The sequence below is a fragment of the Gouania willdenowi genome, chromosome 16 (assembly GCF_900634775.1).
Source record: "Gouania willdenowi chromosome 16, fGouWil2.1, whole genome shotgun sequence".
Classification (NCBI taxonomy): domain Eukaryota; kingdom Metazoa; phylum Chordata; class Actinopteri; order Blenniiformes; family Gobiesocidae; genus Gouania; species Gouania willdenowi.
The window spans coordinates 19,049,108-19,069,213 of record NC_041059.1 but is presented as its reverse complement, the minus strand read 5'-3'; the positions used below and the strand labels follow the sequence as shown (position 1 = coordinate 19,069,213).

The 20,106-nt window shown below is 39.5% G+C and overlaps 2 protein-coding genes across 4 annotated transcripts; one reads left to right on the top strand and one right to left on the bottom strand.

Annotated features, from left to right (window-relative positions):
- The first annotated feature begins 370 nt into the window (after positions 1–370).
- Positions 371–5,313, top strand: ubxn11 (UBX domain protein 11). Its single transcript, XM_028470519.1, has 14 exons — positions 371–644; positions 727–767; positions 1,438–1,554; positions 1,703–1,803; positions 1,874–1,919; positions 3,047–3,141; positions 3,224–3,290; positions 3,361–3,581; positions 3,665–3,742; positions 3,817–3,922; positions 3,990–4,075; positions 4,163–4,239; positions 4,940–5,086; positions 5,163–5,313. The coding sequence occupies exons 1-14, from the start codon at positions 397–399 to the stop codon at positions 5,311–5,313; spliced, it is 1,581 nt and encodes a 526-aa protein (XP_028326320.1). The 5' UTR covers positions 371–396.
- Positions 5,314–5,814: 501 nt separating this feature from the next.
- cep85 (centrosomal protein 85) lies at positions 5,815–19,232 on the bottom strand. 3 transcript variants are annotated; one of them, XM_028471005.1, is made up of 14 exons: positions 19,114–19,232; positions 15,520–15,578; positions 15,290–15,430; positions 11,686–12,452; positions 10,684–10,814; positions 10,439–10,556; positions 10,163–10,348; positions 9,276–9,428; positions 9,035–9,189; positions 8,789–8,906; positions 8,020–8,070; positions 7,822–7,929; positions 7,503–7,746; positions 5,815–7,415 (listed from the first exon to the last, which is right to left on the bottom strand). In XM_028471005.1, the coding sequence occupies exons 2-14, from the start codon at positions 15,557–15,559 to the stop codon at positions 7,252–7,254; spliced, it is 2,376 nt and encodes a 791-aa protein (XP_028326806.1). In that variant the 5' UTR covers positions 15,560–15,578; positions 19,114–19,232; the 3' UTR covers positions 5,815–7,251. The 3 variants fall into 3 exon arrangements, with proteins under 3 accessions (XP_028326806.1, XP_028326807.1, XP_028326808.1); XM_028471006.1 differs by lacking the exons at positions 15,290–15,430; positions 15,520–15,578; positions 19,114–19,232 and adding an exon at positions 13,128–13,404; XM_028471007.1 differs by lacking the exons at positions 15,290–15,430; positions 15,520–15,578; positions 19,114–19,232 and adding an exon at positions 13,137–13,404.
- Positions 19,233–20,106: the final 874 nt, after the last annotated feature.

The following is a 20,106-nucleotide window of genomic DNA, read 5'->3' as shown; positions in this document are numbered from 1 at the left end:
CACACCACTGAAAACTCTCATTTCATTATGTATCTCTTTATTTTGATTTTTTTTAATCTCATAACTTTTACTTTGTATCAAATACCTATGACAGTTTTATTTTAGGGTCCAGGCGACACCTGCATTCTTTCTTTTTTCATCATACATGCTCTTACTTTGAAAAGGGCAACTTCCGGTCTCACCATACTAAATAGCTTCTGACATGTCATTTTTGTTTTGTTTTGAGAAAAACAAAATTAAAATCAACCGGTTTAAAGCTTTAAAGCTAAATGCCTTGCGTGTTTTTATTTTATAACCTAAAAATCAAAACCAATAAACACTTTTTTTTTTTTTTTTTAAATCCTTTTCTGAACAGAAAAAAACGAATTACCAAAACATACAGTCAGTACACGGCGCATGATGTCTAAATGCTTGTGGACCAAACAGTGTTTCTTTAGAACGCCCTCTGACGGACATAAAAGATCATCGCCCTTTTCCGCAAAGCGACGCTTTCACTGTTGCCATGGACAACAGAGTCCAAACAAGCAAAGAGCGAACTTTAGGTTGCCAGATCTGCTGTATTCTGTGATCAATATGAGCTCCCCACTGTCCATGCTGAAGAAAACCAGGCGCTCTCCTCTGCAGGGCCAGCTGAAGAAGCAGCGGTACGTCTCCATTACTGCTCTTTAATAAAGGCTCACTGTAGACCTGATCTAAAGTCTAAAATCAGCTGTTTTTAACCTGCAGGGATGGACTAACAGGGCCTTTCAGGAGAAGTATGCGGCAAGGTGGGATTCACTCTCTCTGACACTTAGACTGGATAAACAGCTCACTTTATTAGTTATTATAGAAGTCATTTATTATAAAATGGCCCATTGCAGGAATAGATCAAAGTCGCGAGGACCCGCCCACACCTCTGGAGCCATCACATTAAAATTATTCAGCACAGAAAGTGTTGAAAAATGTTGTTGGACTAATTTGTGAGCACAAAGAGTAATAGCGATTGCCTTTCCATGCACATAAATCACAAACAAAACTGCACCTTTCACTGCAACAGGCAATCTGCATTTTGTGATAAAACAGCAATGAACAAATGTAAAATCTTAGTCATCCAAATTAATAAATATTCCCCCCTCCTGAAATATTTTCAGATGTCGGGTGCCTTAAGAGGAAATTATCCATCAAAATGCATTATTAGAATTAGACATTTTGAGTCATTAAGTCTATGTCAGCTACAATATCTGCGTTGAAATCTTTCCATATAATAAAGCATTCAAGGAATACAAGCATGAAGATACATTAACACATTAAGTGTAGAGTGAACTTTAGGTTTTAATATAAACTTAGATGTTTAATCAAATTAAAGAAATTAATTAAATAACTTTATTAAGTATTGATGAGTAGTTTTCATTCTGTTTTTCTTGTGCACGTGATGTTTGTTCTATTCTTTTACCTTAGAATTGAGGACAGAGCAGGTTCAAGGGGATTCCTCTGAAACAAACCCTTTACCCCCATCATCCAACACTTCACTCATAGATGCATTCACACGTAAACCCAAAGCCTCCAATGATACAGGTACATATTGCTTTCATAACTGAACAGAACTTTGAACCTGTATGGAATCTAAATTCCCCTGAGTTGTTCATCTCACTTTATCAAACAGTACAGAATAGATATTAACAAATGTGGATTTCCTTGTTCTTCTCTAAATGCTGACATTCAGATGCTCCTCCGAGTGACTCTGAGCTCATGTCTGTGATGATGAGGCGACTCAGTCAGCTGGAGAAAACAGCTGAGAGCCAAGCACAGGAGATAGAGCGTAAGGTGGGCCAACACACTGGTTTCAGACTGGATGTGACAAATTAACTGCTTGGTGTTTTTCTCCTTCCTGAAGGACAAAACTATTGCAGATCTGCAGGACAGGCTGAAGACTCTGACAGGTTTGGGTAATTACCTCCAACATACACACATTAGGTTACCAGAGGGTTGGGGTCAATTACATTGTTCAATTACAATTACATCTTCAATTAAAGCTGCAAGCAGCATTGAATGGGCCCTCGCAACCACACGCATGTTGGGAAGTGGAGTACGTTGAGATGTGTTGGATGTGTTGAGACGTAGCTGACCATTTTCAAGGATTATATCACAAACCTTCCTGCAATGTTCTATGCAAATATAATGCCTATGACTTCCTTTTACCAATAGATGGTGCTATGACTATGAATGACGGTTTGGTTGAACCATAACTAATTTTTTTGGCAAACTCTCAATAACTACTACTGTAAGCTTTGCACTCGCTCGCGCGCTTTACGCGATTCCCCTATGCTGTGAAAAATTCCTGGTGAGAACCCTGTTGTGGTAGAAAGAAGTAGTAGTTATTTACCCAGATCAGGGAAATACTCAGTGTACTGAAGTAATAGTTCTTCAGTACACTGATCATTTCCTCTATAAGAAAAACAATTATTACCAACATTTTTGCCAGAAAGTAAATTACAATTACATTCTCAATTACGAAATTTGAAATTCAGTTAATCACAAGCTTTCCGTTAGCACTTCTTATGATAACGTTTTAAATTAGCTGTAAAATACACTGAAATATATTATCTTTCATCCAATTTGTTTTTCATCTCTTGGTTACCTTGTTAGACTTCCTTAGCCTTGAAAATATTGGTATTAATATTTTTGGTGTGGGTATCTGAGCCTTTTTTTGGTCAGCAAAGCCCTTGATTAAAGTTTATATGTCATGATAAAATGATAGAACTGACAGGTAGTGGGAAAACTTGATCGGAAACACATTTTAATATTTATTAACTACGTATGTGTAAGCCATAGAACTATACTGTAACAAGGTTCCCCAATTCTGCATTGAAATAAATTGTAAATGACAGTTTTTATAGAATCCATGCCAATCACATTTACAAAATCAATTATCTGAACTCACTTACAATTAAATTATGATTACACCAGCAACCGAATTTTTTCAATTACAATTACAATTATAATTGACCCCAACCCTGGTTACCAGTGTGAGACGTTTCTCCTGTATTTGGTCTTTGTGGGGCTTTAGAAGGTGCTCAAGGTCAGAGAGACAGAAATGATCTAGAAGATCTAGATCTAGAAGAAAAGTGCCATCAGCTGCAAAAACAAGTGCATGAGATGGAGGTAAGAAACATTTACTGTAAACATGTGATCCAACATCGATTTACTGTATGTGTAAATGTGGTCGACCTGTGATTGGCTGCAGGCCTTCCTGAGTGATTACGGTTTAATCTGGGTGGGAGACAAGGATGACTCAGCAGACTGTGACACAGGTACAGAGTCCCCATCCTCCAGGAGACATGTGTTCTACAGAAAGTCGATACACTTGCTGTTTTCCATTAGCAGGCACCTCTGCTAACCAGCTCTACCACATGGACTTTGACCTTGTGCTGCAAAGGATCAGTGATCTGAACATCTTAGCTGGTAAAGGAGAATATTTTGTTCAAACGACAGCAACCGGAGCACGGCTGGCAGAAAAAGATCCCATCAAATTGAGTCTCTATAGCAACGGCATCATCATGTTGGACGGTCCTTTCCGTTCCTATGAGGAGCCCAGCACTCAGGTTAGGGAAAACAAAAAAAACACCTTTAAAGGACGTTGGTACATGTTTTCTGGATGGTTAGATAATCTCTATCAACTCTACAGTGGTGCTTGCAAGATTTAATGGATGGATTTTTTCCTGCTGAGCTGAAGGACAGATTTCCAGATGGAGTTCCTTTTCAGGTACCGATCAGACCTCAGATGTTTTCCTCTGAAAATGGCAGGATGTGTGTATCATTAGGGTTCTTCTTGCACAGGTTGAGGATAGGCGTCATGAAAAGTTCACACCCAAACTGGACACATTTCCAGGAGAAGGACGTGCTGTTTGTGGCCATAGAAGTGGTGATGGCTCTCATTTAGCAGGTCTGATCTCTAAACTTCACTGTTTTAACTACATTGGAGATGGTTATGTTTCATCTCATGCTCACAGGTACGATGCCGACCACTGGTCAGTCCCTGAATAGCCTGCCGAGGGTGGTGGTCGAAGATGGTGGACCGGTTGACATCAGCAGCTCTGTGAGAAACTTCTACCAACATGTCTCATTGGTGGCTTCTTTGTGGTTAAACTATTACTAAAGATAATGAATGTGATTCTCTCACCAGGGTTTGTGTGATAGTCACAGCAGCAGCTCAGTGATCCACATTATCACACCAGCTTTGCAGGCAGCAAAGACCGAGAGGTATACCTGAAGAACAGTCATGGGGATCAGTATCAGAAATAAAATGGGTTAAAAGTGACCAAAGATGGTGGAAAAGGTGGTGGAATGGGATTTAAAAACCAAAGAAATTGGTGAAAAATTGCAAATTAGAGTGGCCAAAAATGGACAGAAAAAGAAAAGTGGTAAAAAGGGTTCAAAGTCAATATAGGAACTATTAGTTTGAACTGGCAAATTATGGGCATGACAAAACGTGAATGTGGTTAAATTTGCAAAAATAAACATGAAATATGGTGAAAAGAGGTTAAAAGGGACAATAATGGCTCATAATATGTAACATAGATGTGGGGAAAAGTGGTGGAAAGGGTTTATAAGTGCCAAAAAAATGCACAGAAAAGGCATTCAAATGTACAAAAAATGCATTAATAGGAGCCAAAATATGGCAAGAAAAAGTGATGTAAAATAGGTTAAAATAGGACAAGTTTGGGGTAGTTGCAGAAAAAGGGTAAAAATAAGCAAAAATGGGGTCAATTTGTTAAAAAAAATTCTTAGTTGAAGGCATCTGGCGACCCCCTCCCAGTGTCTTGCGACCCCAAGGTTGAGAAACCCCTGCCTAGAGGGACCCAGGCAGACACTGAACATCAGAATGTGGCAGCACAACAGATCCAAATCATATCATGTGACATGAACATGGATCTTTTAGCTTTCCTTTATCTTCCAACAGCTTCATAGATGAGACTGGACCACTGCCATCTCCACCCAATGTTGTCACGTTAAAGGTGAGGTCAGAGGACGGGAATGAGACCTATTTACTGAAGATGTTTACCTCAGAAACACTCGGCCAGCTGCGACAGTATCTGGACAAACACAGGTGAAAACATCCCCTCCTGCCTTCATGTTATATTTAGCAGTGTGTCGTAGGCTGATAGAGCGTGTCTCTATTACAGAGGGGAAGATCATGCTGGTTGTGACATCATCAGAGCTCATCCACAGCAATACTTCAACAGTAACAATGAGACGCTTCAATCATGTGGACTCACTACAAATACTACTTTACTGCTACAGAAGAGGAAACACAACCAAAGTCAAACTAATTAAACTTTATCTACAATCCCTGTGGGAAGTTTCTGCTATTTCTGCATTCAACATTCAAAGCTTAGGTTTTACGTTACTTAACGGTTGAGCTCTTCTTCCTGTGGTGTGTGGTTCAGAGTCCTCTTCCTGATCACACACACACACACACACACTGCACTTACACAACCTTCATTAAATAGCTGCAGCTCTCGTGTCACAGCTCAGATAGCACCACCACCTAAATATGTCTGGAGCCATTGGTCTAATTAAAAGCAGTGTAGCTCTAAACACTGCCAATAATAATAACACATATTCTAAAAAGAAATCATATGTTAAGGGTTCATTTATTTAGACAACTTTTTTTCAGGAAATTTGATCTGACATGTTTCAACTGCCAGTCTTTCTCAGAGGCATCTAGTGATTGCTTTTGATGAACTATATCTGAGTTCTTTCAGAAGGAAAGCATCAAAGCATCAACTGATACTTATGAGCTCTTTCTAAAAAGAAAAAAACATCTCAAGCAAATTATAACAAGGTTGAAAATCTTTATTTCTAAAATATGCAAATACAAAGGACAAAAGGTATGAAAATATAAACATCTTTTCCCTTTTAGCAATAACATTAAAGGTGTTAAGGCAAGCAAAGCCCAACCTTTTAAAAGGTGTTTGTGCTACTTTAGGATAAAAGGTCCCATGAAATGACAAATGGCTTGTGTGTTTATTCTGTAAATCTTTTTTTCAAAAAGTCACAGTTGCATATTTGTAGGGTAAAAAAAATCCCTTTCTCTTCCTGTAAAGTGATAAGTTTCCTTTAAAATGGCTTTCCTGTGATCTGTGACTCAGGGGTGATCCAGCCAACCCCTCAAACCATCATCGTGTGGGAATAAAACATGACTCCCATCTAACGTATCGCTCTACAGACAAGATTAAAAAAACAAAAAAAAACAAACATTTAAAAGGCACTTCATGGGACCTTCACAGCATGGACGAAGTTTAAACAAATATAAGCACATTGTAACAACTAGACGTTAGAAGGTATCTGAACAATTCTGCTTTGAATCATCAATGCAAACACTAAAAAATAAATAATACTGAAGAGTAACACTGTTTCTTGGTTATATATTCATCAGTTTAGCTGTTATGAAGGTAAAAACGTAAAATCTAAAAACAGCTAATACTACCTCGGTTACTCAGATTAGAGGCTCTTACCTCGTTTATCTACCAGGAACAAAGAGCGCATCGAGGCCCAACATTTCCTGTGACATTCAGAGTCAGGGAATGTATCGACTATGCTACTGGTTGATACGCTGGGAGCAAAGGTCAGAGAGCAGAGTTAGTCTTTGTGGTTGTTGAAGGTGAGAGAAAGGCACGGGTTGGCGTTGGATTCATCGTGAATCGTGCAGCAAGAAGGAGTGTTTACAAACATTCACGGACCTGCACAGCCACAGTCTTTGGTATTTTAACTGGTTTGTAGGCCCGTTGGTGTGAGAAGCTGTTTTGGTAATAAAACCCTCCAGTCAGTACATCGTACAGCAGTGGACATCATTCACAATGATGGCGTATTGGTTACTTCCAAATCAGGTTAGAAGCAAAAGGTTAAAATTGTTTTCAGTTGATTGTCAACCACTTTATAAATAATTCCCCTTAAAAAGGAAATTCTGAGTTAAATAAATTACATGTGGGACATCTACACACAGACGTTTCCACCATAGTGGAATAAAAACAATTAGAATGTTTACTGACAACATAATGGAAAAAAAGGACAAACATACACAACGCTAAGGGTCAAGTATTAGAGGTAAGGTCATTTCTGTTAGCCCTTGGACTGAAATAGAGACCTGATATGAGATCTAAACCATCAGGGCTTTCCTCTGTCCTTCTCTTAAGAACATTAAAATTCAGCTTTTTTTCTCAGCTTCATTCACTTCAATCAGTGAGTTCTTATGTGAGTTTCCATCATTGGTTACTGAGTTATGCAGTTGTCTCCCATGTCCTGTGCGTAACGATCCAGGATGACGCTCCGTAGCTCTTCCACGTCACGACGGAGCTGCTGAGCTTCAACGAGTTTCTTCTGGAGAACCTCAGGATTCATCCAATCCTCGCCTTGCTCGGTAAAAGCTGGTGGAGCTGAAGAGAACAAAAAAAAAAAAAATCAGCTTAATTTCAAACATCTGCATTATTTGAAAAAAAGCTCACTTTGTAAATGGTGCTTACAAGTGAGGCCGAGCAGCAGGGAGAGGTTGGGGTCTTGTCCCTGAGCCCGTTGGGTCAGAATGCTGCACAGTGAGCGCAGGTCGCTGAGACAGGAAGCGATTTCTGAGTGGAGCTTTTGAGTGAGGTCAGCCCCGGCTGGCTGTAGGACGGACGAGGCCTGATCAGTGCCACCTCGCTCTGAATCGCTCATCTGCTCCTGCAGAGTCAGATTCTGTTCCATTAGATCCTGATTTTGGGCCGACAGCTGAAAAACAAGAATCAGACTTGGTGTAAGGAGAGAGGTTTCATGAGGAGGTGGATTCTCTAGTTTTACCCTTACCTCCTTCATGGCTGCACGGAGCTCCACTACATTCTGCTCTTTGGACAACAATTCCTCTCTGAGAGCTTGGGAGCCACTCTCCTCCTGAGATATCTGCCCCTCCAGGGTCTACACGCACACACACCACACACAGAGAACATTTTTAGTTTTTGAGAAAAGGTCAGGGATCCTTTAGCATCATTGTGGTAAGAAAAACACCTGGATCTGTGTGCCCAGCTGTTCCATCATGCGATGTTGCTTCTCAATAACCTGTAAAGAGAGAAAAAAAAAGCTTCAAAACAATACTATTGATTAGTTTCCACTGAAAATGCACCAAAAACAGGAGCTCATTTAATTTTATCAGATTTTATATTGTACATTGTTGAAATGTCAGTGCTAAACATTTTCCTATATATATATATATATATATATATATATATATATATTTTAAACTGATTTATTCTTTGAAGGTTTGATAATAATTTTTGCAATTTCAATGCCTTGTTTTTAGTGAGGTTAGCACACATTAGTAGCATAAATGCAATGGTATTCATAATTGGTAAAAACATCACTTTTCCATTACACAAACCAGAAAAATTAGCTTTCATTTAGCTCTACTCCACAGACGGTTCCATTTGGGATGATAAATGAGGTCAGCAGGAACTAGAACTGGTCGCGGTCAATACGAAAACTACAATTAAAAAGGAACAGTTAATGAGGAGAAATCGGGGACAGCAGTGACACTATTTTAGCAGCGGATTAATTGGACATTGACATGAAACCATGTTGTGAAGAGGTATCTACATGACTGGATGACAAAATGAACATCAAACCTAGATGAAGATAGGTTTCACGTCTGCAGGGCTGCAGCCCGCTAGGACAGATCTCTGACCACCCTGATCTAAATCATGTGTTTGACTGATGGGGGACCAACATTTTCAGTAAAACATCTCATTATAAAAAGCTATGATGACAAAGAAAAACAGACCTTTTTGAGACGATGCTGCTCGTCTCTCAAACAGTTGTTCTCTTCTCTCAGTTTCTCAACATCTAGAGAAGGAAGTCTGGCTCCATCCTCGAGGCCCTGCTGCACCCTGTGCTGCATACTGATGAAGGAAATACAAAAGCACCAAGAGTTATTATGCACAGTTAACACTGTCTCTTTGCACAAACACAAAAGCATGAAAAAAAGAAAAAGTGTGGTGGAGTCAGAAATGTGGCACTATGTACTTACTCAGTAATGGTGGTCAGCAGGTCTCTCTCCCGCCGTTTCTGCTGTTCCAGATGTGCATCTTTTTCCTGCAGTTGTGAGTGTGTCGTCTTCAGACGGGTTTCCAGCTCTCGGATTTTCTCCTCTAACTGAGTCGCCTGCTGTTCAGCCTCCAGGAGCTGCAATGACCACACACACACGTTTAAAGATAACATGGCAACAATATGGACACAGTCCGAGAGAGAAATTGAAGGAGGAGTCCAACCTGCTTGTTCTGGTTCTGGTAGTCCTCTAAAGTAGGCAAGTCAGCAAGGTAACGCTCCAGAGTCTCAATGCGTTGCTGATTCTCCCTCTTTAGCTCCGCCTCCTTCTGACACTTCTTCTTAAGGTTGTTGATGTGTTTGTCCCGGCTGCGGATCTGTACATAGAAACATGCGTCAGGTGGGAGCAGACCAGTCCACAAAAATGTATAGGGTAGGGGACCATGTTCACATTAACATTGTAGTGGTTCGTCAATTCCTCCTCATCCTTTGATTTACTTTACTTTGCAGTTTAACAAGCAAAACCATGTCAATACAATAAATGAGGCAATGTGGTCCTCACAATTTCATTATCAAGACAAAGCATGCGTGCAAACACAGGCACAAAAACGCTCAACAAGCTAAAGCTCAAATAAATAAACATTTCCATTTCAGCATGGCAGAACCATAACCATAATCAGATCATATTGCAGTTGCTGTTCTCAGTCAGATATGAAGTCTTGTAGTCCACGATTGACACCCAATGCCTCTGCAATCGACAATTAAAAGATTTTTTTAATCCTTTTCATCTTATCGTTTGTCTTGCCAGATAACCCCAAGTGTATGATTTTTGATTAATGCATTTGTTAGAATTAAAAATAAATGTTTAATTGATTTATTTTTGGTCATCTATTCCAAGTCTTTGTTTTATAAGAATGTCAAAAAATCTTGATCTCTACTTTGACAAATGTCCAAGTATATTAGTTTAATGACACGTAGATCCTAATGCAATAACACTGAACATCTGTTTTGATTATTTGTTGCTACTTTAATAAAAATTCAGGTGTTTTTCAGAGTGTGACTGTCGAGCGTGCAGAAAATGTTGGTGAAAATCTTTTGAGGAAGTACAAACCCTCTCTTCCTGTTTCTTCATCTCCTCGGCGTGCCTCTCACAGGCCTCCTTCAGACTGTCTGTCAGTCGACGCGTTTCCACCTCCACTGCCCCCAGTCTGCGCTCTGCCTCCGCTTTCTCCAACGCAGCACAGTCGGTGCGCTCAGCATACTGCGCTCTCAGGAAGGCATTCTCCCTTTGTGCTTCCTGCAAGGTCATCAAGTGGCATTAAAGGTGGAGTCGTTATGTAGATCACACCAAATGCAATTCTCCAGTTCATAGGAGGTTCTCACTGACCTGGAGACGCAGCATACAAAGATCTCCGTATGAAGCACCTCGACCTAAGAGAGCTCCATGAACATGCAGCTCACTGTCCCTCAGACGCTGCTCCATCTGAGACAAATGCTGCTTTTGTCTGCATCATGAAAAGATGGAACCAACCATCAGTAAATGAACTGAACTGATCATCATCGTGGTAACCTTTGAACAACCTCCCACACAGCTGCAGTATAAAGGTCGATATAAACTAATGTGAAACTTGCCTCTCAATGATGAGCTCCTTCTCCTTCAGCAGACTCTCACTGGCTTTGACCAGAGCGTCCCACTTCCCAGACTCTGGGTGAACTGGTGTGGAGTACAGGGATGGATACTGGCTCACTCCTGCACCCATTAACTGTTAAAAAAAGAAAAAAAGAAAATCACTAAAACACATGTAATCAGGCAATGCTTACCATTTTTCTTCATCCTCTACAACAATCTGCAAAACACCATTAGCAGCACTGCTTGTTTATTCAAAATCTTACCTTGTAAATAGATATACTGTAATATATATATATTGTCTTACATCATAATAAACCATTTTGGTCAGTTAGTCAGCCACAATTTATCATCTATACATAGTGATCCTGTCTTTACATCATTTTCCGATGGTAAATGCAGCTTCAAATAATTTCTTCAACAATTGAAAGGACTATTCCGTACGATCTACAGGTCTTGTAGAGCCCACACATCTTATTGACTTGTTAAGCTCTTTCAATGGGAACAAAATGCAATGAAGTATTTCAAGCATATTTTAATCCTTTGAGTTAAGGCGCGAAAATACAATTCTAAAAAATACAATTTCAAATGATAAAACAAATAAAAACTATTGATAAAATGCTCTTATCACAGCACTCCCTGGCTGTAAATGGGAAGTGTAACGAATCCAATGTTGTTGTGAATTCACGGTGTAATAAAAATCAATCTGACAGTATGAGCTGAAAGAGTCAATGAATACTGCTTCAAAATAAGACAAGGCTTTAGTTTGATTTTAGGTCTTGTTTATATTGAGTGGAACTAAATATTTGCAAACCTATCTAAAACAAACAAACAGGGAAACTGAATTATAGTTTAACATTGACTACAGTTTAAACTTAGTTTAAAGAATAGCCAATTCTGGGTAGAAAATAATAAATCCAGAGAAAAAGAAACTAACTCCTTAAAGCAGATGCTGTTCTTTATAACCAACCACTAATAAATAAAGTTAACATATCAAAAAGGCTTACCTGCATTTGCTCCACTTGCAAGCGTAAACTCTCCAGTTGTTGCTTGTGTTGTTGCTGCTGCTGCCAGTTAGAAAGTTCACTACATCTGTCTTGACGTAACGCCTCATAACTCTTGGGGCCGGCGTGCTCCCTCAGCAGGGCCTGAGTCTGCAGGTTGAGAGGAGTCGTATAAGCTCCGCCCCTCTGATTAGAGGCCTCTGCTGTGCAAGAGATGGCAGCTCTAGCTTCAGGCAGGACCTTGAAGCTGTGCTCCATAGCTCCTCTGTAGGCCTCAGAAACACAGTCCGGGACGTCTCTGATCCCGGTGGTTTGTAATCGGAGTCTGACATCAGGACATAAGCCCCCCAACAGAGCGGACTGGTTTAGCGTGGGTTCCACAGCAGGGGTGTCAAACCTCTGGCCCTCCTCCACTCGTGTGTAATCAGTAGGAAAAAGGGAGTGGTCCAGCCCATTGATGAGGCTGCGGTAACGACTCAGGCAGTCTGGCTTTGGCCCAACGGGTTCACCTCCTACATCAGGTGGTGCGTCCAAGTTGGGCGAAGACGCTGATTTAGAGAGAGAGGAAGACTTGGACGTGGTGCCGCTTGAGGTTCTAGAACCAGAGGAAGATCGATGTCCCTCAGCTGAGGCCAGGGAGTCCTCCTGGACACATGACTGGGGCTTGGAGGCCGGGGCGCCGGCCGTAGATGGCATGACATGTGCAGTGGGTATGGGAATCTGACTGCGGATGGGTTGAAAGGAGGGGCTGCTGCTGTTACTGCGGAAATCTGAAACAGGAAAAAAAAAAGTCATTCAAACACTGTATGTGTATGTACATTCCACGCTGATCAATATACAATTCTCTCTATTTAATTATTACTGGTATCTGGTGAGGGCCATTTTTTCAATTTTCAGTGACTAAGTAAATGCAGGGGGGTTTACAAGTGGCCTACTTTTTCTCTACTGCCTATGACTAAGATTTAACCATATTGTTGATTTAAGGTTTTTACTGATGATTTTAATGTTCTTTTTAATTTTTAAACTGTTGAATGTTTTCTGTTGCACTTTTTAATCGTGTAAAGCACATTGAATTGCCTTGTGTATGAAATGCATTATACAAATACATTTGCCTTGCCTTACTTTGATCATCACGAAACATAATCAACTCAGCTTTTTACACCTAAAACGACACAAAATCCAATGTGTGTTTTGCATGTGTAAATCTGCCTTGTGTTTACTGTTTTTAGATTGGTTCTTTAAAAAGACAGAGCGTGGCCGACATTGAATCCTCTTCATTAACCACACACACAAAAATAAACCCTCTTTCGAAACCTCAAGGATCATAGTAGCTTAAAAAAAAACCTTCAGGAAAACAAAACGATTACTTCAGCCAACCGCCAAAATTCTACACAATTTGTGACACATATTTGAAGTTACACAACCATTTCAACGAGAGTACACACCTGACAGACCTGCTGAAGTCGGGGAATCAAGCAGTCACTCAAATGCAGCAAACACGTCATCAGTTGGAGCATTTTTCTAAAGCGGAGCGGAGGCGAGTGTAAACCCGAGCCTCTTCGCATCAAAACAGAAAACGGTCCTTTGCATCTCAGCGAGGCACTAAACAATATCTGAGGTGAAGACTGACAGCTGCGTAACAAGCTCTGAGCTGTGCATGTAATGTCCTCTCCAAGGCAGAGCAGATCCTACTAAGCTCTGAGCAAACACATACAAACAGGCAGACACAGGAAAGGTTAGGGGTATTTATAGCCCACCTCTCAAGTTACAGAGTGATCTGTGGGTGCCGCTTATTTAAGCACCTTTCCGCCTCCCACTGAAACACACATCGCACATGTACCTTACCTACACAAAGTAGAGACGGAATGGGACATTTTTCCTCAAACAGTTTACAATCAAACTTTATGATTTAAAATAACCACAGGAAAAAATGTCTGATAAAAATAAATAAATAATGCAACATCTACATCATCATTAACATTAACTTATGCCTTCAAATCAGCAATAAGCCTCCAGGCATTATCCCAGAAATGACGGTGAAGAACAAGTCTGAACTACTCCGTAAAAAGAATGATTCAAAAATGTTTGCTCAGCAAAACGGAGTCTTTAGAAAGGCTGCTATGAAGGTGTTTTGTTGGGATAGATTTTACTATGGAAAACTAAAGGGAGCAGTTCAAACATTTATTCCAAAACAAGAATATGATTTTGTAAATAAAACGTATCTAACAAACCAACACCACATCAACACAAGGGATAAAGCTCAAAAATCTAACAATGACCGTATCCCGGCTACCATTTACCTGGATACAACGGCAATCCTTGGAGGAATGTTGCCTTACCAGCACAGAGCTAAACAGCAGCTAGGTTTCTAAAACACTGGACACCTCAGGGATCATCTATTTCAAAGATTTTTAGAGTGATAAAGAAAATCAAAATATGAAAAAAAATTAATTCACACCCCTTGATGCAAGATCTGGTAATGCAATGTTTCCTTCACATGGGTGACATACGGCAAACCACACCAATGTTTGTTCCAGCATGAACACTGTTTAGTTGAGTTCACACCCAGGGGTGCAGATAGATGTCAGACACATGTTACACTGTTATTTCACTGTTTCCTGTGGAAACTGGGTCCACCCATTCCAGCTGGACTATCATTACCAAACATCTTACCCAGAACCGTTTCATCTGCTCTCTGAGAGTACACCATTGAGCAAATGGTAAACAAGTACAACACCTCTACTTTAGAAGCTTTATCTAAAATAAAACACAAAGAAACAGGAGTGAGTGTGGCATTTACATTACGAACAAGAGCCCTCAGAGAGCGCAAACCTCGGCCAGCACCAAATATCCTCTTTGCCAGATAGTCACAGTCATCTGGATCAGTGATCTTGATCATTGACACTTTTGGAAGAACGATACAGTAAGACCAAAAGTATGGACACCCCCATTTTTTTTCGAAACTCAGTGGACTAAGTGAGGAGTGATCATGTCCAGGCTCTGCAATCACTCCTCTGACAGAGCGCACAGAAAGAAGAACTCAACTTTGTTGTATTACAGTGAAAACTCAGCATAAAAAGCTATAAATGGACTTACTGTATATGCAGTCGTGGGGCAGTGAGGAGGTGACTTCATGTGTGAATGGAAACTCATCAGAATACATGTGAATCTCCCTTAATCAAACGAGAGGAGTATCCCACCTACCTGCATGTTCTGATTGGCTGAGCCTTTTGTAAAGCACACTCGTTAACCAATAGAGCGCGACCTATGTGACGGAGTAGCTAATCCGCAAATTTTCAAGGAATATTTCATAATTCTTAAAAAGCAGCTAATTCAACGGTGCGCTCTAATGGTCCCTCGTTGGCATAATAAAGTCCACCCTATGATTGCGACACTTTTCAGAGGCTCAAACCCTGAGCAATGCAACGCGTCAGTTAAACCCAACATCAGAGTAAATCACAATATGAATCATTACACAATTTCTTACGTGTCTATGCAACTTTTAAAAATCCGGTTATACCGCAAAAACCTTTACACACAACACCTGTTGCCCGTCTGTGCACAAACAATGACCCATGGCACACAAAAACAGGAAATTCGTCATCACCTTCCGTGCTGTCAGATGCTGATGTGCCAAACCCGGTGTCCCCACTGTCCGATGTTCCCGGCCGGCGGCCAAAACGACTTTGAAACTTCTCCGAGATGGCTGGTGTTTGCCACTCCATGTCAGCAAACACAGCTGAGGTTCCTTTTTGAAAAAGGACAAAGAAAAGAGCTCAGTGTGAGAAACTGATGCTCAGACTAGCAACTTAAGGATAACTCAACTATTTTACTTACCAACTGACTTGGAGTCAATATATCTTTGAGAAGTGGTCATTCCATAGAAAAACAGTTACCTGAGGGACAAAAAAAGTCAAAAAGAGACAACAAAATAGGAAACAAACCACAACTTCTGGTATCAGTCTACAGTATAGTAATGTCCTAAACGGACTCACTGTTCATGCGTTTGAGTTTCTTTTTTCCCAGTCAGATCCCTGATGCCTTGCACCACTTTCCCTTTAAAGATCTGTTCCACTTTAGTTTAAAATGTTCTTTACATGTCTCATAAAGACATTGGTTTGACTGCTTTCAGCTGCAAGCCTTGTCAACTGTGGAAGTCCCTGCTTTAGACTTTCCCAGGGTCAAACTTAAAGATGAGTTTAGGAGAAAACAGAAGCTCATACCTGTGTGACCTCAAGTGTGTCACATGAACAGATGCCCAAATCTTTCTTGTTTTATTATTTACATAAATGTAAAAAGTTCTACTCAATGTCAAACACAGAACTTCAGGCCAAAACCGGCATGTTAAAATGTACGCAAAATATTTTTTCTTAGATCAAATCATAGCGTATGACTGGCATCTCATAGATCAATGAATCCAACATCATTTGAATTTGCCACTCGAAATTTGTTTTGGTCTCCACGATAAATACTCAGTTTTTTGGACATTTTCGGTAAAGTTTTGCGCATTGCACTGTGGGATGTTAAACCCGGGAGACAGATGTATGTGATTTCTTGGGTTTGCCCCCAAAACTCTGCCAAAGTGACTTATCAACACAATTCTGGTGTTTATACAGCCTGGAAGTTGTGGCAAATCAATGACAGATGTTTATTTTCAGGTTTACAAAGAAAGATCTGAATCCAGCCAAAAATGTAATGTCTCGCAGAGTGAGATGATATCATGAAGAATACCAGGAAGAAACTAGAACGGAAGTGGAGTTAAGCCAATCACTGACCTCCTTGACTGGTGAAGAAACAAAAGAAATCACAGTAACAACGAGGGAAAAAACACTTCAATGCATCCCTTTACAGGACTCCACATCCCACAATGCAACTGTGTGAAACTTTTCAAACAATGTCAATAAGCGAGTGTTTACAGGGGAAAACAAAACAAGCATTTGAGTGGAACTTTCACACTTTTTCCTTTCTTTTTTGAAGTAAATGATGTTTGATTCATTGATCTATGAGGCATACACTATTGATTCATCAAATGAATAATGATCGTAACAGCTTTACAAGTCAAATATGACACATTAAAGAAATGTTCTAAATCTACTTTCCTACTCTAAACAAAATAGAAATTTTAGAGTGACTGTTTGGGCTGGGTGATAAGCCTGGAAATGCTTTGTGATATAAGGATTTCATATCAGTCGATATTGATTAAAAAAAAAATGTTTTATCCTATTAAAATTAAGGACCAGGAGGAGAAAAGGTCAAATACAAGTCATTTTATTTTAAAAAAAATGTACAAATAAAAAAAGTCAACACAACTATGGTAAAATGAAAAACTGATTTTAAAAAAATTGTCAAATAATTGATGTGCAAATATAATTATTATTATATAATTAAAAAATGTTTAATCATACAAAATGTGCAAAGTTTTTTCGATTTTTGTAAATGTATTTATTTGTTCCTTTCATGAAAATGTTAACCAACATAGATTATTACATCAAATAATATCACAGTCCAAATGAAACATTTTCATGATTGGAAAGGAGCAGTAAGAACAATAAAATTATTATATTTCTGTCCCTTAACTTAATAAATACATAATTAATGACCCCACAAACCTTCCCCTGTCAGTTCACACAAATTACACAATTTTCTAATTACCTAAAAATGACAAATCGCACCCCGAGTCAACTTTCTAAAGCAGGGGTCTCAAACCTTTCTGAAACTATGAGCTACTTCATAGGCACTGTGTAGTCTGAAGGGTTAACAGTTAGAAAAGCACACTTCTTAAATACTAAATTATCAGGGTTTCACTTTAATTAGAGGGCAAGATAATAAGGAAGTATAGCAGCAGTAATTTGATACTAGAACTTTATCAGCAGTATTTAACTTTAGTGATTATATATCACTTATGTATTTATCTTTGTGAGTTTGAATCCTGGAATGTAAATTTAGATTTTAGATGGACCTCATTTGTGAATGGATCTCCTGAGGGCCCCTCACATGGTCCATGCGGGCTACCTGGTGCCTGCAGGCACCATGTTGGTGACCAATGTTCTAAAGTATACTGTATTGGCAGATTTTTTTTTACCCTATACATTTTTCTAATTGACAAATATTTATATTATTATAAATATTGATAGCTTAATAATAAAGTAATAAATGTTTTAGTTTTTTTCTAATGGGGTTCAATAAAATTATTGAACGTACGATTGCACATATTTTCTACGAAGTGTCTATTGATACGGATGGCCGAGTGTTCTAAGGAGCAGGACTGAAGATTTCTTCCTTCCGCTGCTGTGGGTTCGAATCCTTTTTTTGTATATATTTTTTCATTTTAACATATTTAACACAGCAAATTCCACCTTTAAAAATACATATCTGACAAACATAAACATTTTAGGGTATTTCCTGGGTTAGGGTTATCGGGGTAGCTAAAAATAAATATGAGCTAAAATACAACGGAACTTTAAGTCACGTGGTGCACCTATCACGTCACCTAAACTGGCCAATGAGGGGTAGACTGGCAGGCTATTGATACGTATCAATAGCCGCGGGGTATTTTCTATTTCCTATTGATCACATCTGTTATTGTTTTATTGCCCAGCACTAGTGACTGTATTTAATCCCTAACTGATCTGTGATTTGTGTGGTAATCACTCAGATTGTTCTTAGTAAATATGTATTCAACGATTGCCTCAGATTTACTTTCCCGAATAACAAACAAACCACCTGACAACAACGTATCCTTGGCGTCATGAGACATTACGTGCACACACAAAGACAGGACAGGGACAGGTCGACCTCGTCCTGCACTCAGACCATGTCAGAGCAACTGATGAAGGACTGAGCAGCTGTTGGCTATTGACTGAGGCTCTCACCTATCACTTACATCTGTCTCCGTCCACCCCAGCAGACCCTCAGTCAGTGCCAACGAAAATAACAACATGAGCAGCACACCTCGTACAGTCGTTACATAATGTCTCTACACAGAGATCTACAGACATATGAGACTACAGGAGGCTGAACGATATAGAAAGATTAGTCAAGGACACCAGCAGGGATAAGAAGGCACATCCCGTCTGTTACACACTAATCCTTTTAACTGGCTAATTCAAAAAGAAAACCACTCGTTAAACAAACAATAGGGATTTTAAAAAGAAAAGAAAAAAAGCTCAATATAAAGATCATTGTCTACGGTCCTGTTGGGTTCAAAAGCACTAACTTTGGAGGTTTTCTAGGCTTTGTTGTCTACTTTTATTGTTCTAAGATGTGCCGTTAACCGCAAAGCTAATTCGTGTCAATGCGTTTCCGCCGAGCGTGTTAGCTAAAGTGCTAACACGGTGTACTCCTGTGTACTCACAACAACTACACAACGCTGTTACGCTACCGTTGCCTTTCGTATTCTATGTGTCAGTGTTAATCCCAGGACTACGTTACCTTTAGATGAACATGAACACTGGGGCGCAGCGGTAAAATCTCGGTTTCAGGCTCGTAGTTCCAATCTGAACCATCCGCTGTTGTTCAGCTCGCCAAATGATTCCTCTGCAGGCAGCACACTGAGGACACAGTGACCGTTAGATTAATACTGCAGCGCCGCCCGCTGCACAGCACACACTCGCTCTGTTTTACCTCTGTAGAGCAGGTCAAATGATCTAGATTTACAACTCTAATTATTCTACTACATTTATTTCATATAATACGAGCAGCAGTTTGTAAAAAATGTTTTGGCAAAAAACGGCTTCAACACAAAAAGGGATGTTTCGCGGTCACATGATCAAGAGCTAATGTTGTTGATGAAACGAGCCAACCCAAGCGAGATGCGCAGGGACATTGCCTAACCTAACCTAAAAAACCACGATGTGTGTATTTAAACTACTGTTTATTTTTCTTTTGACTTTATTGTGCTTTCTCAAAAAGACAAATTAGATGAAGTCTTTGAATAGAAATTAAAAATCTACAATCTACATGTTTTTTTCTTTCCCCAAAATTTGTTGTAATTAATAATAATAATAATAATAATAATAATAATAATAATAATAATAATAATAATAATAATAATAATAATGCTGCATTAGATTTATATAGCGCCTTATTATGGTCATTCAAAGCGCTTTACATGGCATTAAAAAGTGTGACTAATTAAGGGTGATTTAAGCCACTATAATCACTGAAGACTGAACGTACCTTTAGAACAGGCTCATATTCATCAAACAACGGCTTATTTCACCCATCAGGGTGAATATATCACTATCATCCGTTTGGTTGTCATGGCAGTTTGAGTATTCTTTGATCCATTGATGATGGCTTTTTATCGCGCGTGTGCACGTAAGTAACCCAAGGTTTACATACTCAGGGTTGATTAACCCACTTCATACCAGCTTTAATGGAATCCGATACCCAGAGTTTCCCATCGCGGGGTATGTTGACCCA

Excerpts from the sequence above, each read along its gene's own strand:
- cep85 (XM_028471005.1), bottom strand. The coding sequence starts at position 15,559 with ATGACCACTTCTCAAAGATATATTGACTCCAAGTCAGTTG. Across the intron at positions 15,431-15,519 it reads TATTGACTCCAAGTCAGTTG|GAACCTCAGCTGTGTTTGCT; the intron begins GTAAGTAAAATA and ends TTTTTCAAAAAG. Across the intron at positions 7,416-7,502 it reads CCTGCTGCTCGGCCTCACTT|CTCCACCAGCTTTTACCGAG; the intron begins GTAAGCACCATT and ends TGTTCTCTTCAG.
- ubxn11 (XM_028470519.1), top strand. The coding sequence starts at position 397 with ATGATGTCTAAATGCTTGTGGACCAAACAGTGTTTCTTTAGAACGCCC. Across the intron at positions 645-726 it reads GGCCAGCTGAAGAAGCAGCG|GGATGGACTAACAGGGCCTT; the intron begins GTACGTCTCCAT and ends TTTAACCTGCAG. Across the intron at positions 1,555-1,702 it reads CAAAGCCTCCAATGATACAG|ATGCTCCTCCGAGTGACTCT; the intron begins GTACATATTGCT and ends GCTGACATTCAG.